Source organism: Vidua chalybeata, chromosome 27 (assembly GCF_026979565.1).
Source record: "Vidua chalybeata isolate OUT-0048 chromosome 27, bVidCha1 merged haplotype, whole genome shotgun sequence".
Lineage (NCBI taxonomy): Eukaryota > Metazoa > Chordata > Aves > Passeriformes > Viduidae > Vidua > Vidua chalybeata.
Genome location: NC_071556.1, coordinates 4,032,675 through 4,051,232, shown reverse-complemented (window position 1 = coordinate 4,051,232; position 18,558 = coordinate 4,032,675). Strand labels below are relative to the sequence as shown.

General features: G+C 48.9%; 1 protein-coding gene across 1 annotated transcript in view; it reads left to right on the top strand.

Annotated features, from left to right (window-relative positions):
- Positions 1-18,558, top strand: part of LOC128800800 (translation initiation factor IF-2-like) — a 23,115-nt gene extending 4,557 nt beyond the window's left edge. The window contains exons 3-4 of the mRNA XM_053966251.1: positions 10,067-10,607; positions 18,375-18,558. Coding sequence (XP_053822226.1) covers positions 10,067-10,607; positions 18,375-18,431 — 598 coding nt within the window. The 3' untranslated portion in view covers positions 18,432-18,558. The remainder of the gene's footprint in view (positions 1-10,066; positions 10,608-18,374) is intronic.

Below are 18,558 nucleotides of genomic sequence, written 5' to 3'. Positions count from 1 at the left end.
TCAGTCTTTTTGGAAGGACAGCTTGATATTCTTTTGCAGTTGCAAGAAAAAGCTGCAAACAGAAAACAATACTTAAGAAAAATGTTCATTGTATTACAAAGTCATAATTTGCATGCTAAAATTGCGAGTGTTATAATTTCTACTACTGATAGTAAAAAAGTAGGTGAGCCAAAGCACTGAGAGTGCCAGCCAGTGCCAAGAGGAGGAAACTAGGTTAAGCTGAAGTATCAGTTGTTCCTATTCCCCTTCATTTGTTTGTTCACACATGAATAATATTTTTTTTTTTTTTTTTAATACAAGACAGCTTAGAGCTACCCTGGGCCATCAGCTACAGTGGCCTACATAATTCCCAGGCTGATTTAAACACACAGGCAGTGGAGTATTTGGTGGCCACCAGCTGATATTGGAAAGACAGGCTCTAAAAATAAGTTGTCCTTTTTAACAGTAAATGTAATTAAGCACTGAAATAGTGCCTGTTGTAGGGAGGTGGCCCTGAAGGCAAGGAGCCAAAACGAGACATGTTGTTAAAAGGTATGTTCCCTTCAGCAGATGGTCAGAGCTCTGGTACATGAAGCACCCAGTGAAATTATCCACCCAGTTCCTGTAGGAAGCCCGTCTGGAGCAACCATAATAGCCCTAATTTCTCTCAAAATACAAATATATGGCTGCTAGTTTTCACTGCTTCACAGCTATACTATTTGGTGTATATTTAGCTGTTTAGTTGTGGGAACACAACAAAATCAGCAACAGCCCACTTTGGTTTGCGTTATGATTTACTTTCTAAAGCCCACACTGCAGCAGAGACTGAAGGTGCCCAGGTACCAAAAGCAGTTTAACTGTGGTAGCACAAAAATGTGTTGTCTCTCAGGGGAAGGTTAGGTGGAATATTAGGAAAAGGTTCTTCCCCCAGAGGGTGGTGGGCACTGACCAGGCTCCCCAGGGAATGGTGACAGCCCCAAGGCTGCAAGAGCTCCAGGAGCATTTGGACAACACTCTCTGTCCCTGCACGTGGGGTGACCCAGAAGCAGAAGAGCCAGGAGTCCAGCTCTTGTTGACAGCTTAGGGGGGTGATCATTGTGGGTTCCAAACAAGAAGACATAAAAGTTATATCTGATCATGTTATTAGTGCAGACATCCATATATAAAAATAAATCAGAATGATACAATTATGTGGATATAGGTAGAGCTCGTTATTCTCCAGCAAATGGCATCATCTGGGATGCTCCTGAGTTGTGACTGTGTATTTCTGAGATGGCCTCTATAACCTGAAATACTCATTGGAGTCCTTCAGCTCTCCAACAACCCAAAATCCACTGCAGAAAATAATATGTTCTGCAGAAGATTGGTTCATTCTCTGAATATTTATTTGCTGGTTTGGGCTGGGGTATTTTTCTATTCTTATTACTACTATTATTTGTTTTGTTTATTTCTTCTCCTTTTATCAGCTCCAGCTGAGACAAGGGAGGGTGGGAGGAGGGTTTTGTTCCTCTGGAGATAACAGGAGGCTGTGCCTGTGCAGCCATGGTGACAAGATCCAGGGCGCTTTCTGGCTTCTAAGCAATTTGCTCCCCACCCCTGGCTCCCAAGTAAAAGTGGGGCAGAGATAGAAAGGAGCTTTTGTTTCTCAAGTGCTTCAGCTGTTACTTCTAATTAAGCAAAGAGCTCCAGTGCCTTCCCACTCCCCAGCTGAAGGAGGATGGAGCTGGGGCAAAAGGAGAGCCAAGGGACTGTGGCAGCTCTCCTCTTTCCAGCTGCAGCCTGGCTGGGTGACCTGTGCCATCCCAGTGCCTCAGATTCCCTGGCTGCAGGAGGGAAGGAATGAGAGAGCCCGAGCCCAGCACGAGGCCAGGTGGAAACGACCACCCTGCTGCTCAAGGTGTTATTATGGGCTTAGTGCAATATGTTCCCAGCTTCCCAGACATGCTGACTATCAGCAAATTGCTCCTTCCTTCTCCAGCTTTCCCTGGATGCCATCCCCTTCTCTCTGAGATGCCAACCCCTGCCCTGAGGTCTAACAGCATTTCTCCAACCTCCCTCCCCAGTGTGCCTGTTTTTAACCCCTGCTGGTATCACCTGGATGTGCTGCAGGAGCCAGGTGAAGTGTCAACAGCCAGGGACTGGGCAGGTGGCCTTGGCACAGCCAGGTGGGGTCTGTGGGACAAGGAGAGTGGCATGGGCAGAGGGCAGGGCTGTGACAGCTGTGAGCCACACAGCCCCTGCCCAGCTCTGCAGCAGGGAGCACAGAGTGTTCCACAGCACTGCATGAACATGGGAAGGACTGCCAAGAGGAAAAGAGGGCGGAGATGTGGAAAGAGAAAAAAAAAGAATGTAGGGAATAGGAACGCTCAGGAATCCAACAGCCCACAGACTCAAGGTCCAAGCCCTCGCTCTGCTCTGGAAGTTGCCCACCAAGGACTGAAGGAGCCCTCCAGGTCACGGCTGCTCCCCTGTGCCTCTGCACCCACTGAACTCTGTTGGATCTCTTCAGCCCGGGATCTCACAGGGGGAAGTTTAGGGCTTCACTCGGAAACAGATGGTCTCCCTTTTGGGCCCCATCTGCCAGGCAACGCTGGAGCAGTTGGTCTCTGCAGTGCTGAGCAGAATCTTGTTTACTTTCCCCTCCCATCCCTAAGGTGATCGCAGGGCAACCCAGGCCTTCTGTTTCAGCCCAGATTTCCAGGAACAGCCAGGAGCTCCGAGGTGCAGGAGTGTAACCCAAGAGCAAGGGAGGGCATGTGACATCAGCCAGCCCTGATCTCTGTCACTGTTCAGCGATGGAGAGATGCAGCAGCACCTGGCAGCTGCCCCTTTTTTCTCCATCAGGACACAAAGAGTCTCTGTCCATCAGGGATGCAGAGAAGTGTCTTCTGACAGCATTAAGCACACACAAAAACAGCAGGTGAGACCAGCTCTCCTTGAGCAGCACCAGCCAAGATTGCTGCAACATGCCTAATAAAAGAACTTTACTTCTTCTTCTCTGGGCTCTGCTGCTGCAACTCTGTGTCACGGACTGGAGGATATCATCCATCCATGCACCAGCCCATGTTTTCCAGAGACCTCGGCCCCAGCAGCCAGAGCAGCGAGGTCCTGCTCTCTCAGGTTGCCAGGTTAGGCAGTCAGTGCTCTAATGGTGCTTGCTGAGCAGAGGGCACGGAGCACAGCTTTATCCCTCCCCCGAGGGCTCCCATCCGCGGAGGCTCCAGCCGGGATGCTGCCGGTGGCAGCTCCGCACTAATCAGCCCCGAGGCAGGAAGTGGAAACTTTCTGCTTGCAGCCACTTAAGTTTCATTAGAAGCATCACAAGAGAAAACAGGGCCTCAAGTGGGGCAGGGAGAGGCAGGAGGTAAGTAGAGGGGTTTGCAGCCTGTTTGTCGTGGCACTTGGCATGGCAGCTTCAGCTGGAGACAGGGGCAGAGACAACCTGGAGCTGGGGCCTGTCACCCACACTGGTCAGAGCTCTGGAGGTCGTGCAGCTGGGTAAAGTGATTGTTGCAGGATATATTTTTCCTATCACTGCAAAGAATTTCTCCCCATGTCTAGCCTAGATCCTCCTTGTTCAACAGAAGCATGGTACTGTTCAGAGGTGGGATATTAAGGGCTGGAGTCGGTGCCTAATCATGTATTGATTTCAGTGGAGCTGAGCTCGATGAGAGGAGTCTGCCCGGCCTTGCTCCATCCCCCTCATGCCCCAGGAGAATGTTTTGTGTGAGACTAAATGCCTCTGTAAGTGCCTCTCAGCTCCCAGCTCATTGAGAGCTGTTCTGCACAGACACATTGGAGCAGGGAGGTTGCGGGATCCTGGAATCACATTTCCTTTTGGCAAGAGGGATTTTATCTACCTCAGTCATCCTGGGCAGTGTGCATGATGGGGCTGCCAGTTCTCCTGAGCAGGACTAAGACCCCTGCCAGGCAGGAATTCTGCCACCACCAACAGCCCTCTACCCCTTGCCTCATATTTCACTCATGTCCTCACCCAAGAGCAGAAATAAACTCAACTGCTCACCCTAAGTCTGATTTCCCTGCTTACATTTTTCACAAAGCCAGCTCAAATAAAGCAACACATTCAGGAATTGGACTTGATGATCCATGTGGGGATCTCAGGATATTCTACATTCTGTGCACCCTGATGGCTTTGGGAGAGATCTGTGACAGGGACAGAGCTGGCCGGATAAGTAAGACAGGAAAACGTGACCAGAAGAACAGAGCTCAGATTCCTGAAGTCTCATTCATGAAAAGGTATTGCCCCTTGTTCCTGGTTTGTGCCTCGTTTGTGAACACAGATGTTCTATTACTCCCACGTGGATGAGCAGTTGTTTTCATGTGAGCTCCTGTCCATCTTCCAGTTAAAGGGCTCGTTTGTTAGCCTTGGAGATTTCAGCAGCAATAATCCTGTTTGGAGACACCCACGCAGTTCTGCAGGAGCTCTGCCCTGGGATGGAGAGGAGCTGGGTCAGGGAATGCAGCAGCCAGGAGATGGAGCAGCTTGGCTCCTCAGCACGGAACAGGAGCAGGCTCGGGAGAGAAAGGCCAGGCCCTTACAGGGCTCTTGTCCCTGATGGAACAGATGTGGCAGCTGCTTTGTGCCACAACCGCTGCGTGTTTGCGGAACGGCCAAAGGACTCCCCAGGCTGTGCCTTGGGCTGGCACATGGGGCCTTTCATTTTCCTCAAGGACTCTTGAGGAAGAGCTCATTGTACCTGCTTGGAATTAATTCTGCCAGTCCCCAGCCTGCTCATGGACTCCCCGTGCTGGAGGTCAAGACATGCCTTTCATTTTTTTTTCTTCTTGTCTGGGACAATTGATATCCCGGGATGAAGCTGCATCGACAGCCAGGACCTGATCCTAGTGAACACCACACAGACCTGACTTGGAGCCTCCAGGAATTGGATTTTCCAAGTCTCCCTGCAACAGCTGCTGGCTGACAGCTTTGTCCCATTCCCTGGTTGCACAGCCCTCGTTCCTCCAAGGCCAAGGATCCCCCTTTGTGCTCCATCAGCTGGAAGTGCTGTTCTGTTTGGGGCTACCTCACAACTGCTGGCACAACAGAGCTGTTTTGGTTCTGGCTGAGCACTCGGCATCTGAGCTCTCATGTGGTTGGAGCCCATTTTTTTGCAAGAATGAAAACAGTGGATTAATGAGCTGCTTGTGGCTAATGTGCAGGGTTTCTCAGAACTGGTGCTATTAGAGCCCAGCGTCATGTAGGAGGTAAATGGCAGCACACGGTGAATAAAGCAGTGATATAATAGGTTTAAGTAGTCCATTTCCCTTTGGAGTGTTAGTGAAAACAGGCCCAAATGCATACAAGACCATTCCCTTAATGAATAAGACTGCTCTCTAGCAGAGCACACGCTGCAGCGCCTCACAAGGGGTTTATTTTCCATCATTTTCATCCAAAACAAGGCTTGGGTGTTTGAGTTGGAGTGGGGTGCAGGAAGGACTATAAACATGGTCTGACTGCTCCACAGGAGACACATCTTTGTCCCAGTGTGCTGGCCCTGGATGTAACCAGAGGAAGATACTCAGGACAGGTCACAAGGCTGTATAAAGAATAAGGCTTCTCTCCCAACTGCAGTTTTGTAGCTTCCAGCAATCTGTGGGGTCTGCTTGGATGTTGCATCCAAACGATTACGTTTAATCATTACTGATAGGACAAACCTCCATAATCTTGTCTAAAACCTTTTGAACCTATTTATATTTTCAGGCTACAAGCTATCCTGTGGCAAACGAGCTCCAAGATGTAATTATGTCCTGTGTGAAATAGCAATTCTTTTTGTTTGTTTTAAACTGGCCTGGTAATTTCACTGATTCCTTGTGTTGTGAGAAACGGCATCTAAAATACCTGAGGGAAGTAGAATCCCAGATTTTATTGGAAGGGCATGTGATTATGACTTCTGTGTGTTAAAAGCACTTCTGAAAATGAAGCATAGGTTCTACTTTTAATGCTTGTGGAAATATTGCCTCCAGTGCTCTTGTTTGCTCTTCAGCTTGTTTTTATTTATTTAATTTTTTTTCCCTTAACCTCTCTTTACAAGCTTCCCTAGTCCCTGACAGATCCAGCTCTCAAGCTCCTTGTTTACTCTGTTTGCATGGACTTTATTTTTTACAATATTCTCCTTGTAAATGCTGCAGCAGCCGAGCGTCTCTTGTGGGAGCTGTGAGCACAAACCCCACCAAGGACAGGCACACGCCTTGAAGTGACCTCTTCCTCCTCATTATGTTTGTGATGCTCTCAGTGTCAGCAGTTCAAGCACAGGCACACGGGGTTCAAAACAGCACAGAGACATCCCCACTCCCCCGAGGCGTGAGCGACTCTGCCGCTCCCTGATTGTGCCTTTGGCAGACACCTCATTAAAAGTGGGTTATTCCACACAAACATCCCCTTGTCCTTTCGCAGGCGTAATCTGAGCGTGGAGGGAGAGCTCAGCCCCACACCAGCGTGTCTGAGTCTGTCCAGACCTCGACTCTAACGAGCTGCTGTTCATTTGTAGCCTTCCCTGCCCTTCCTGGAGTTGTACTTTCCTGGTGCATCCTTCACTTACACTGTCTCACAGGCAGTTTTGATCGTGCCTCCAGCTGCTAGAATGAAAATTAACATTACCCAAACCAAACCCAGGACACTCCTCTTGCAAATCCTTTGGTCTTAATCCAAATAAGGTTTCTCCTCAGTCGGATACACCTCCTGCATGAAATGTTCTGATGTATGACTAAGTTAACAAGTAGAGGAACCAGACTCTGAATCTTTCCCTTCCCATCAAGTAAATGGTTTAGTGGAAGGTGTCCCTGCCTGTGGCAGGAGATGGAACTGGGTGATCTTAAAGGTCCCTTCCAACCCAAACCATTCTGTGATCCTCTGTCCTGCAGCCTTCTCCTGCTGTGCTCAAAGCTGTGGCTCTGAGTACTCTCTGCTTTACGGAGAGCTTTGCAGAGACTGCCTGTGCCTCAGTTTCCCCTTGCACTGGAAGGTCTCTAGGTAGATTTGGCAGTACTGAGTTAACAGTTGGACTCAGTGATATTAGAGGTGTGGTTCTCTGCTCTGTGTGTGAACAGGCGGGGATTACGCCAGGGCTGTGAGGTGCTCAGAGCGAGATGCCTGCAGGTAGCACGGGAGGGACTGTGGAGGGAGGTGCGAGGAGCTGCTGTGCCCGGAGGCTGCCACGCCTGTGTGTGGGCAGAGCTCCAGCTGCAGGAGCAGGGAAAGGGGTTTGGGGGAGGGAGAGGAGATTGGTCTACGTGGGGAGCTCTGTGCCAGCCTGCGAGGGATGCAGGTAGGCTGGATTCGGGCGTGCAGCGGTGGAAAGCTTCCACCGGGGCCTCTGTGATTATAAGAGACTTTTTAAACACACCTCAGGAAAGGGGTCTCAAACGTGTCCTCGAGCTCCTCTGTGCAGAGCTCCCACGGAGCATCTCTGCTCTGGAGCTGTTGTTCAGTTTGTGATGTGGTTTGCTCGGATGGGCGTGTGCGGGGTGCGTGGGCTGGGATGGGCGTGCAGCGGCGGCCGGGAGGGCTGAGCCAAAGGCAGCTCACGGCTCGGGGAGCCGAGCACGCACCGCAGGGCTCTGCCCGAGCCGCTCCGCCAGGAACATCACCGAATTCCGCGCGAGTGCTTTCTGTTTCGGGTGTTTCTCCGCACACCTTTGCTCCTGTTTTCTGTCCGGCTGGCGTCAGGCCCTTGGGACCGAACCGCGGCTCTCCCTCACTTGTTGAGGAGCATCGGCAGGAGAGGGAGCGGTTCCCTTGGAAACCTCTGGATGCCCAGCAACAAGTCGCTGACAGCTGCCATGTGACCAGGTGCATTAATCAGAAATGTTGTATGAATCAGGTCAGATGGGGCCAAAGTCCAGCAAGCTCCCCCTCCACTCCACTGCTAATTACTGAGCCGCGAGGGCTGCTCCGAGTATGGGGTGGAAAACAACTCAAAATAATTAAATCAAATAGTGACCTTTCTTGTAGTGGATTCTAAGTTCATCCCAGACTTTCTCCATGAAAAAAAAAAAATCTGTCCGATCCCCTCTTCCACTGAAACAAATATTGAATGCAAATGAGTGAGGCAGAGGAGTCTCCCAAGGTGGAAAAGCCAGGGAGAATGAATGTGCCATGGACACAGAGAGTTCCCAGCTCTCTACTCAAAATAAGCCAAATATTTCAAATGAATCTTTTGAGTAAGTAGATCAGGCTTGAGACGGTTTGGGCTAGACAGGTACAGCTTTTGTTCATCACTTGGATCCCTTTGAAAATCATATTTCTGAAGCCTCAACTGAATTTGCTGGCAAGCATCACCAGTTAGAATGCAGGGAAAGGACTTGAATCCAAAGTCTTGCCCAACAGCCCTAAAAGAAGAGGCTGCAGCTCTCAGGAAAACAGGCAGTGCCTGTGCACATCTCATCCTTTGTGAACTGCTGCAAAATGGCTGTTCTTTGTAGATACAGAGACCTGGAGCCCCTCTGCTCTGGAGCCAGGCTGGGAGAATTGGGGTGGTTCCCTTACTCTGGGTTTCCTTTCTAGTATCTTCTAGGATCTTCTGAGGGAACTAGGTATCCAAGGACTTGGGCGCTCCTCAGCATTTTCCATAAGATGCTGTTTACAGCTTCAGCTCTCATTCTTTTCATATTTCTCCCAAATTTCTGCTTTGCCTGGACCAAGTGAGAGCAGTGGCTTCCATATTTGTCTCCTGAAGGAAAATCTCTTGCAGACGCACGTCCAAGGTCAGGCACCAGCAAGGCTGTAACGTCTTCTCTTACCCCAACACCAATCTACATTCTTTGTGCTGTGACTAATTCATGGCAAGGTCATCAGGTCCTGCCAGGCTCATGCCCTGCTGCGGGGTTTGAGCCTCCCAGGCTGTTCACTGATTTGTGTCACACACAGGTACATTCTGCCCCAAACCAGCTTTTATCTCAGGCAAAACAACGCTAATTGCTGTGGCTGGGCAGGGCCTGGGCTGGCATAAGCCAGGCAAAGGATTTGGCCCGTGATCCGTGGTAGTGGGGGAAAACAAACAAACAAACAAACAAACAGAAAGAGTTGGAAACAGAGCACCTGGCTTTATTGTAATTACTCTGTAATTTGAATAGCATCCAGTGCCACTTGAAAATGGGCTCCTTCATGTCATCTGCTCTTACTTACGGGTCTTAAGAGCCCCATACTTATCCACAGGGCTCCATTCGTAGCAGAAATTTCCACAATCAGACCTGAATGTGGGTCTCAAGTATTGCCCAGAGATCTCAAGTATTACCCAGTCCAAGCCTTCAACTCTGGACCATTTTGATTTCTATCTAATTAATGTTGCCACCAATTATTATTTTTCCTTTGATATCATGTGGTAACACATCCCATGCACAGGATATAGCAGAAGACAAAGCTTTACTCAACAGGCTGACCATCTAGGGTAACTTAGGGCAGTCTTGAAAAATTGGTGTCTGCAACCTGTGTGTTTTCTATCCTAGAGGTGCAACTCGAACCCATCCCTGCTGACATTCCTCAATCAAACCCAGGAACATGAGTGTTTCTGGAGGTGAGGGTTAGGAAATAAATTTGTTCTCAGTGCTGAATGCTGTGCTCTTGGCACACTTGAGGGAAAAGTTGTTTGACCTCCTTGCTCTGGAAACAGGAGAGATCCAAACGGATTCCAGGTACTCAGATCTGGGCTGTCTTTCAGTTTGGTGGTTTGGGAAGAAATGGAGGTTGGGGTTTGTGCCAGCCCCGAAAACAGGATGACAATGGCTGAAGATTGGCTTGTCGGCTGGAGTGGGAAACCAGCGGGTGCGAGCCCCCAGGCCGAGGGACACTGCGGCAGGATGGAGAGGACAGGCTGGTGGCGTTTGGTCCTGGGGAATCCGGAGCGAGTGACACGCACAAAGCAAAGCTTCCGTGCTCACGCTGGACCAGGCGGGCTGTCCCCGCTGTTCTCCCCACAAGGGAGAGCTCGGAGCGCGCTCCGCCGGCTCTGCCCCGTTTCCAGGGCTCGCTGCTCCCCGGACGGACCTGTTGCCGTGTGCCCCCGCTGCCGAGCGCCGGTGAGACTCTTACACTGAAGGCGGGCGGTCCCATGATGTAATGCTGCCGCAGCTGCCCGGAGCGGCCGCTGCCGTTGGCCGAGGCGCGGAGTCCCCGCCCGGGCGCTCCGCCCGCCGCCCCCCCGGCGGCCGATAAAAACCCCGAGGCAGAGGCAGGGCAGCTTCCCCGGCCCCTCCGCCGCTCAGGTGACCCAGGCACAGGTGAGCCCCGCAGGTGCGGAGGCGGCTCGGGGGGACGCTGCGAGGGGCTCCTCGGCCACCTGTGGAGCCGGTCCCGCCTCTGCCGGGCGGCTCCGCCGGCGCAGGGACCCCGCGGCTGCGGGGAGCGCTCGGGGGAAGGGGCGCCGCTCTCCCCCGGCCCTGGGGGCAGCCGGGGCGGGCGGGCCGGGGCGATCCGGGGAGAACCCGACCGGATCCCGGCGGAGGGGCCGCGGATCAGCACCACGGACAGCGCCCGGCGGCGCCTCCCAGGCGGGGCTGCGCCGGGACACGAGCCCGGCACCGGGAACCGGCGGGCGCGGGCAGGATTCTCCCGGGACATCACCGCCCATCCAGAGCCACCGAGGCGGCGCTGGATGTTCGCTGGGGCCGGGGTGAGTGCAGCCCGGAGGGATCTCTGCGGGAGAGGGGAGGCAGGGGAGCGGAAAGGGGAGCGGCACAGCCCGGGCACCTGCCCGCAGGTACCCGGTGCCGGACAGGGATGCCCGGGTCGCGTCCCCATCCAGCCCTGCCCGACACGGACGCACAGGGGCCGGGAGCCACTGCCCCGAGCAGCGCACTCGGGAGGGACTCGGGGTCTGGCTGAGAGCCAAGGGCTGCATGAGGTGGGAAGGGACGGTGGGATGGATGCGTTTTCCAAACATCCCTGCCAGGCTCAGGTAAGACACAGTCACAGCCTCGGGTAGGGCAGGGAATGAAAACATTCGGGAAGCACGGAATGGTTACATGAATCCAAATGTAACCTGCACTTCCCATCTACTCAACATCAAAGCTTTATGCTGGAAAACCCAACACTCTTGTTTTGAAAATGTGTCTGACTGGTAGCTCGTGTGTAAAGTTGCTCTTAAAATTCCCTAGTTTGTAGGAGAAACAGGACATTTCACCAACATACTGCTGGGAGATGATGCTTCATGAACAGTTATTTGAAATTATTTTTCCTCCATGGCTGATTCTATCTGACTACTCAAAATCTGCCTTGCAGTAGTGGCACACTTTGGGTCCATTGACAGATTGTGTTATCTTGAAGTGCTCGATGGCTAAATCAGAGTGAATTTCTCCCCAAAATGCTTCCTCCCAGAGAAAAGAAATTAAAAATTGAGTATGATCAAATTAAATAAAGTGGTTGTTTTTTGTTTTCAATTTTGACAAAATTAATACAACAAAGTATTTATCTCTGTCTCAAGCTGCAATAAAACATTTTTTTCTCTTTAGATTATTAAACCAAGGATCTAAAAGAGAAAATAAAAAAGATAAAATGTTCAGGTGTTTGAGCGCTTTGGAAATGAAGCGTTTCACAGAGCTATTGCCAGCTGAAGTGATTTGCTGCATTTGTTTTATCTCCATTTTTGGAAGCTGGGATAATCCCTGTTTGTTGGAAATTCCCCCCCAGCTGTGCTAAATGTGTGTTTAAACACTTTGCTGAACAGAGGCTCAAGGTGATTTAATCCAGGCTCAGCCTGGCCACATCTCCTGTCCTTACACTTGTATTTTTCCTGAGTGATGTTGGCCTCTGAGAGGAAAAGGAAACAAGCTGTTCTCCATTTTAAGGAAACTCCTATTTTTTACTTCAGAATTAAATATTTTTGGGGGAAAAAGAAGAAAGGCACTTGAAAAGAAAGTTATTTCCTTTCAGGCCTTGAATATTCATACAGCCTTTAGACATATTTTATAGACATTGAACAAAGTAAGGGTGGTAATGTTTCCCTATGGAACTGGAGTGGAGAGATATCTTTGTTATCTCTCTGTAAATCTTCTAACATCTCCCATCAGTTCTGTGTGCACGCAGTGACTCTGATCTGTCCTGAATGCAACAACTGCTGAGGTTCAGTCTGGGCAACACCAATATCAGGCTTTTCTCCTTGAAGTTCAGCTGTAAAATAAGGGGGAAAATCCCATATTCTTCACCTCCTGCCCCAAAAAGCCATGCAGAAGAAGCCAGAAAATTATATTGCACCAAATACCTATTCCTGCTTTTATGGGTTTATCTCCACATTCTGGGAAATTACCTAATCAGATTTCATATTTAATATGAAAAAATAGTAGGACAGAACAGATTATATCATATCCTCAAAGCTAACTAAATTTTGTATTGTGAAGTCTTGCTTAATCAAAGTTTCATTTCCATTTGTTCAGGGTATATTTTGTCACTTTTATTTTTTACTGACAATTTTCTGTAGATCTCATAGATGGATCCAACCCAGAGGTCTCTGAAGAACAGGGGACTCAGGGTAAGGTCTGAACTTAATCAAATTTAATTCCTGACCCTTTAAGTATTCTTCAAAATGAGTAAACTGGAAATGAATCTGGCAGGAGGGTCCCACATCACCTGCTGGAAGGAAATATTTGAAATTTTGCTAGAAATAAACACCATACAAACATCCAGATTTTTGTTGTTTAAAATTCAGTAGAAATAAAGCCTGTTAAAGGCAGGATCCTTCTTGCCCTCTCCCCCTCCCAGCACACAGACAATGTTCCAGGCTCCTGGCTCTGTGTGCCTTGCACAAATATTTGTCTGTGTGTCGCTGCCACTCCACTGCAATCGTGGCATCTGGTAGTAGCTGGGAGACTGGGAGGTGCTTGGGAATCTCAGCAGGAAAAAGAGAGTGGATTTCAGACACAAGACCTGCAACAGCTTTTGAGCCTGGATAAACAGGATGAGGTTGTTGTGCTTTTGGCAGGGATTTGTTCTGCCCCACACACCTGCAGGGGTTCCCCTCCAGCCTCTCTCAAACGCTGCACTGGGGACACAGCAGCTGCCCCACCTACACCCAGCCCAGTCCTGCAGGCTTCAGGCCACAGTTCAGGGCCAGAGTGAGATCTCGGGGAAGTGTGAGCAAAGGATTTGGTTTTTCTGCTCACCCAAATTATAGAATGACAGAATGGTTTGGGTTGGAGGGGACCTTAAAGCTCCTTGGGACATGGAAATTGTGTTCCGTGTGCGTTCAGCACTTAAAGATTCCGACTCTGGGACTCTGGCTCAGGGGTTTAGGAAGGGCAAAGAAAAGATCTTTCATGGCACACCCAGTCTGTGGCTCTGCAGGTGACCACATGGACCTGCAGCAAGCCAGCAAACCCTGTGTGTCCTCGAGAAGAGAACTTTGCCTTTTGATTTATTTTAATCTGGAGACTCAGAATTTTTCATAAACCTACAGTAGCTTACTCAATGTCAGGCTCCACTTCAGGAGAATACAAATGCACAAACTTCATCACTGAACTCCCTCAGGAATCAAACTAAAGTCAAGCACTTGGCTGCACTGAGGATTAAAGGATGTTTCCATAATGTTATGCAAAAATCTCTTTATCCTGTGTTACTTAAGGCTGTACATTCTTCCCAAGTCATGGTCAGAAACACAACTCCCTCCCCTGTGATTTTCCAAAGCATTTTAGTGTTTTCAGGTGCCCAGCATGACATGTTCCAATTAATCCTGATTTTCAGGGACTTCTAAGCACCTATCTCTTGTAATCGGTCCCTTTCAGAGTGTCTCAAATACAAATATAAGGTGTCGAAAATTGCTAACTTCTTTTGAAAATCCAGAGCCATGATGAACAGTCTACCTACAAGATTCCAGCCCAGATGAAAATTGCAAGGATTCAATCCCCCCCAAATCAGAGGCAATAGTCAATACCTGCTCCTGTGGGATGACAATGCACCCTGCCATTAGAGCAAAGTTTCTCTTAGAAAGGAGAAAATTGCACCATTCCCAGTGAGAACAAGTGCAAATCTTTTCAGTGCAGCTCGCAAAATTATTAATGTTGTGGTCTGTAATTCTGGCTAATCAAATATTCCGTTACTCTGTGCTGCCAGTCGAATGTTCATGGAGAAATCAATGCCACAAAGAGATTGAAAACTTATCCTGAGTTCCTCCCCTCAGACAAGGAGTCCCCATCTGGAGAGCAAAGGCTCCAGCAAAGGGCAGTGCTTTGCAGGCTCTGACCTTGCATGGATCAGGAGCAATGGGAATTTCTCAGGAGCAAGGAGAGCAAAGGCCAGTTCAGACAAACCCTTTCCCAAGGGGGAAAGAGCTGGGAATGTTTAAAGAGTTTTCAGTTGCTCCAATGGGTTGTTTAGATCTGCTCAGAGATAATCTGTACCCTGAAAGCAGAGGGGACAGTGCACAGCTGAATCCAGATCCCACCAGGATCAGGGAGCAGCAGCAGAGCTGTGCCCTTGCACAGTGCCTGGCTCTGGTGACAGCTGCTGGTGACAGGGACAGCCCTGGGACAGGACAGGACTGACTCCCACTCTGGCTCAGCTGGGAAAAGGTGGCTGCAGCTCTGGTTTGACCAGCTCCTCCTCGGCCCTGCCCGAGGCACAGCGAGGGATGAGGAACAAACTGAGAAAAGGCAATGGTTTCACTGATTTTTGCAATCCTCATCTGAAACCTAAAGCCATTCCTAAATGAGGCACCTCAAATCCCTTGTCCATAAGGACAGACCTTGTCATCCCCATTTCCAGGGTAGCAGAAAACCAAATTCAGTGATATCTGTAAAGCTCTGGTGAGCTGAGAGCAAATGGAACCAGAGAACAGAAAAAGGTGATTATCCTGTCAGGTTTGGCCTGGGAGGAAGATTATCCATCTATCTTGCCAGACCTATTTATCGTCTGATTTTCCCCTGGCTTAGCTTTTATCACCTTTCTAATCCTCTCCATCTAATTCAGACAACATTTTATCTCAGCAGTTCTCACCCAGTGCTGACGAAGGTGGGCTTGGAGCTCTGGGCAGGTTTTATGTGACCTCACGAGGGGCTGCACAGGTGGGTGGAACATTAATTGCCAGGAAGAGCAGTGTTATATCTTTCTGCTGGTCTGTCAATGAGGGAATGGGTTTGGAAGAGCTCCTTTTCCAGAATTTTTAAAGAATGGACTCATTCCACGTAACACACAAATCTAAATGTGTGTGTGTACCTATACCTGTTGTACAATGTGTATTTAATGTGTATGAAATTGGTTTCTGGTATGGGAAGTACTCGGATGCATCATTTGAATCAAGCAGGACTCAAAGATAAATTTGAGGCAGATGATGTTTTTTCAGTATCGCTCATGGTTTGAACCCACTCAGAGAAAACAATGAAATTCCAGGGCTCCCAGTCCCTCACAGGGTTCAAGACCCAAATCCCAGTGAGATGGAGGTTTCTCTGGATACCACAGCCCTTTGCCTTTTCCCTTTCCATCCCAAATCAACGGGCACTTTCCCCACCTTGTTGCTGGTGAATGCATTAGGGGCTAAACTTTATCATGTCTGCAGCGGTTCCTGGAATAGCTGCAAGCTGAGCACTGGGTTAGGGACAGCCAGGAGGATGGGAAAGATGATTACCTTCAGGCAGTCTCTGTGGAACATCCCAGGGTTCCTACAGGCACAGCCTAATGCAGGACTTAGGATGCTGAACAGACTCCCATTACAGGGCCAGCCATCTCCACACTTCCACACGGAGAGAGCTCCTCGTTAACATGCACACCAGTGGCTCCAGAACACAGCAGCCCAGTCGGGGCTCATTAAGGGCAAAATCATTCCAAGGGACATTGTTTCAGAAAGGAAAGAATTTAATTTCTCTCAGGGCTGGGGTTGAGTTGCAAAGAGCCTGGGGATTTTGCTCAGGGTTGTGTTGGAAGCTGTCTTGGAGTTTGGAGCTTGGCTGTGCCAGAGGCTGTGGTGGGGCTACCTTGAGAGAGACCCACAGCATCTGCCCCAGAAGGACCCTGGCTCACCTGAGGGGCACATTACAATAAATCTTTGTTAACAAGGTGACTTAAAAGCCTGTGTGTCCTCTGGGAATCAGCAGCTGAGGTGGGAATTGCTCAGGCACCAGCCACAGGCTCCGCACTGCTGCTGGAGGCTCTGTGTGTGTGCCTGGCTCTGCTCTGTCCCTGTTCCAGACCTGCAAAGCTTTTGAGACCAGGAGGGGAGGTTGTGATGGGGAAATCTCAGTCCACTTTTATCAGCAGGTATTAAAAACCCCTAAGAATTATCACTAATAGATACAAATGAGTCACTGCACGGCTGAAGTGTCCAATTTCTCCTGTTTACCATGGAACAATCCACTAGAACACACAAGACGTCCAATGCTTTAGTAATACACTGCAAATAAACATCTAATTTTCAGGTCTGAGAGGGGAAGGACTAAAAAGCAACCAGGATGAAGCCATTTGTCATCTCAGTTTGATTTCCTGTACAGAGTCCTGCACGAAGTGTGCTGGTAGCTCTCCTCTCCCACGTGTGCCACCGCTCCTCGGGAATAACTCTGATGCCTGTTTGTTCAAAGCTCAGCTCTATTTTAAAAATATACTCTCTCTGAAAGGGCTGTCTTTAAAAAAAAACCAAAAAATTGTACAGGAAAAAGGACAAAATTGCTTCTCAACAAAGGGGCTTATCAACAGCCTGTCAATAATGTGCCAAAGGCCAGAACCTGCCTTTCAAAGAGGCTCTGAAGCCTCGACGTGTACTTTGAGAGCAATTAAGGGATGTAAGCAACATGATTATTATCTCATGGGTGACATTTTCATCGGCTCTTTGGGAAAAACGAGAGATGGGCTTGAGATGGCTGTGATCAATGTTCATCCCAGTCCTGCAGAAATGGCAGGAAAACATGTGGTAGATGGGCCTGGAAATCAAAATGCACAAGGAAAGGAAGGGTGGGAGGAAGAGGTGATGAAGGATTTTAAATCATAGAAGCTGAAAGAATTGTTACATGAGAAGGAGAGAACCTGAGAAACGTGAGTGGGAACCTGTGACTTCCTTTTCCCATCTCAGGCCCTGTGTCTTCCACCTCTTCACTTATCAGGGTACAGCTCCATCCCGAGCCTGAGGAAAGAGGAACAGAACATTCCCAGGGACTGAGGTGATGCCTCAGGGTTGATAATGTAGTTTGTAGGAGAAACAGGTGTGTTATGGTCACTCTGCTCTTTCTCCAGAGTTATTGCACAGAGCCATTGAGTTTGGGTCATCGAGTCCAACCATGAACCATTCCATTAGACCCTTCCCTTCCCTTCCCTTCCCTTCCCTTCCCTTCCCTTCCCTTCCCTTCCCTTCCCTTCCCTTCCCTTCCCTTCCCTTCCCTTCCCTTCCCTTCCCTTCCCTTCCCTTCCCTTCCTTCCCTTCCCTTCCCTTCCCTTCCCTTCCCTTCCCTTCCCTTCCCTTCCCTTCCCTTCCCTTCCCTTCCCTTCCCTTCCCCCCCTCAGATGTTGCCCATACCCAGCTGTTTTGGAGCTAGGCAAAATGTTTCATGGAAAACACATCTGCAAAAGCACATTTGGCTGCAATATTTCCCCAGTTTTGCTGAATTTCTTGTTTAGGAAAACAAACTTAATTGCAGCAAAACAAAATGTTGCTTAATTTGCTATAAAAATCTCCTTCCTACATTTCATTTTATGAAAAAAATTAGAAATGTTAATGTTGAGTGAAATAAATTATTTTTTAAATGTTTGGAAATCTCCCTTGTCCCAAAAGATCCTGTTATATTCCCAGCTCCTCTCTGCATGTATCAGCACAGAGGAGCACACATCCAAATTTCTGTGTACATCCCCACAAGTGTGCACTCACATCCTGGGCAAACAATCCCAGGCAGTCCTGACAGGCATAAGCTGCTCTGCATTCTCCAGGAGTGCCTTTTGAAGAGGATCTTAATAATAAAAATAATGTTATGTTACTAGTTAAACACTGGGAATAATTCCTCCATCACAGGCAAACTGTGCTGAAGCCAGGAATGAACCCACACGTTCCCTGGGAGGAATCCCCAGGGTCCCAGCAGGATGCATTAACAGCACTTCTCTCCAGTGAGCCGTGATGGGAAGAGCACGGAGCAAAAAAAAAAAAAAAAAAAAAAAAAAAGGTAAAGTGGTTAAAAACAACTTGTATTTTTAGAGCCCAGTCTCCCACAGAAATCTTCTGAGATGCTGAGCTCTCCACTTCTGATTTGCAAGGAATAATAGTTTGGAAGCCCAGCTGAGACTCTTGGGCTGTAAATTTTCTATCATGTTTTCTCCAGACCCATTTGCTGTCCTGCTAATTAATCCAGGTAATGGCTGGGTTGTGTTTTTTTTTTGTTTGTTTTGTTTTTGTTTTTCTTTGGTTTTTTTTTTTTTTTTTGTTTTTTTTTTTTTTTTTCCCTTCAGCAGCAGTTTTCCTTTTTGTTAACACGAACAGAGAACCGAAGAACCGATCTCTCGAAGGATCCCGGCTGGCAGCAGTATCACCATCTGACTGAAGAGAACTCAGCCACACGCATAATCCTCGGGAAAATTCATCTCCACCCTCCCGCAGACCCCGGTGAGAGCCCTTGAAGTGGTAATTAAAGTCTATTGAGTGGCAACTGCACCTGTTTGGAGAG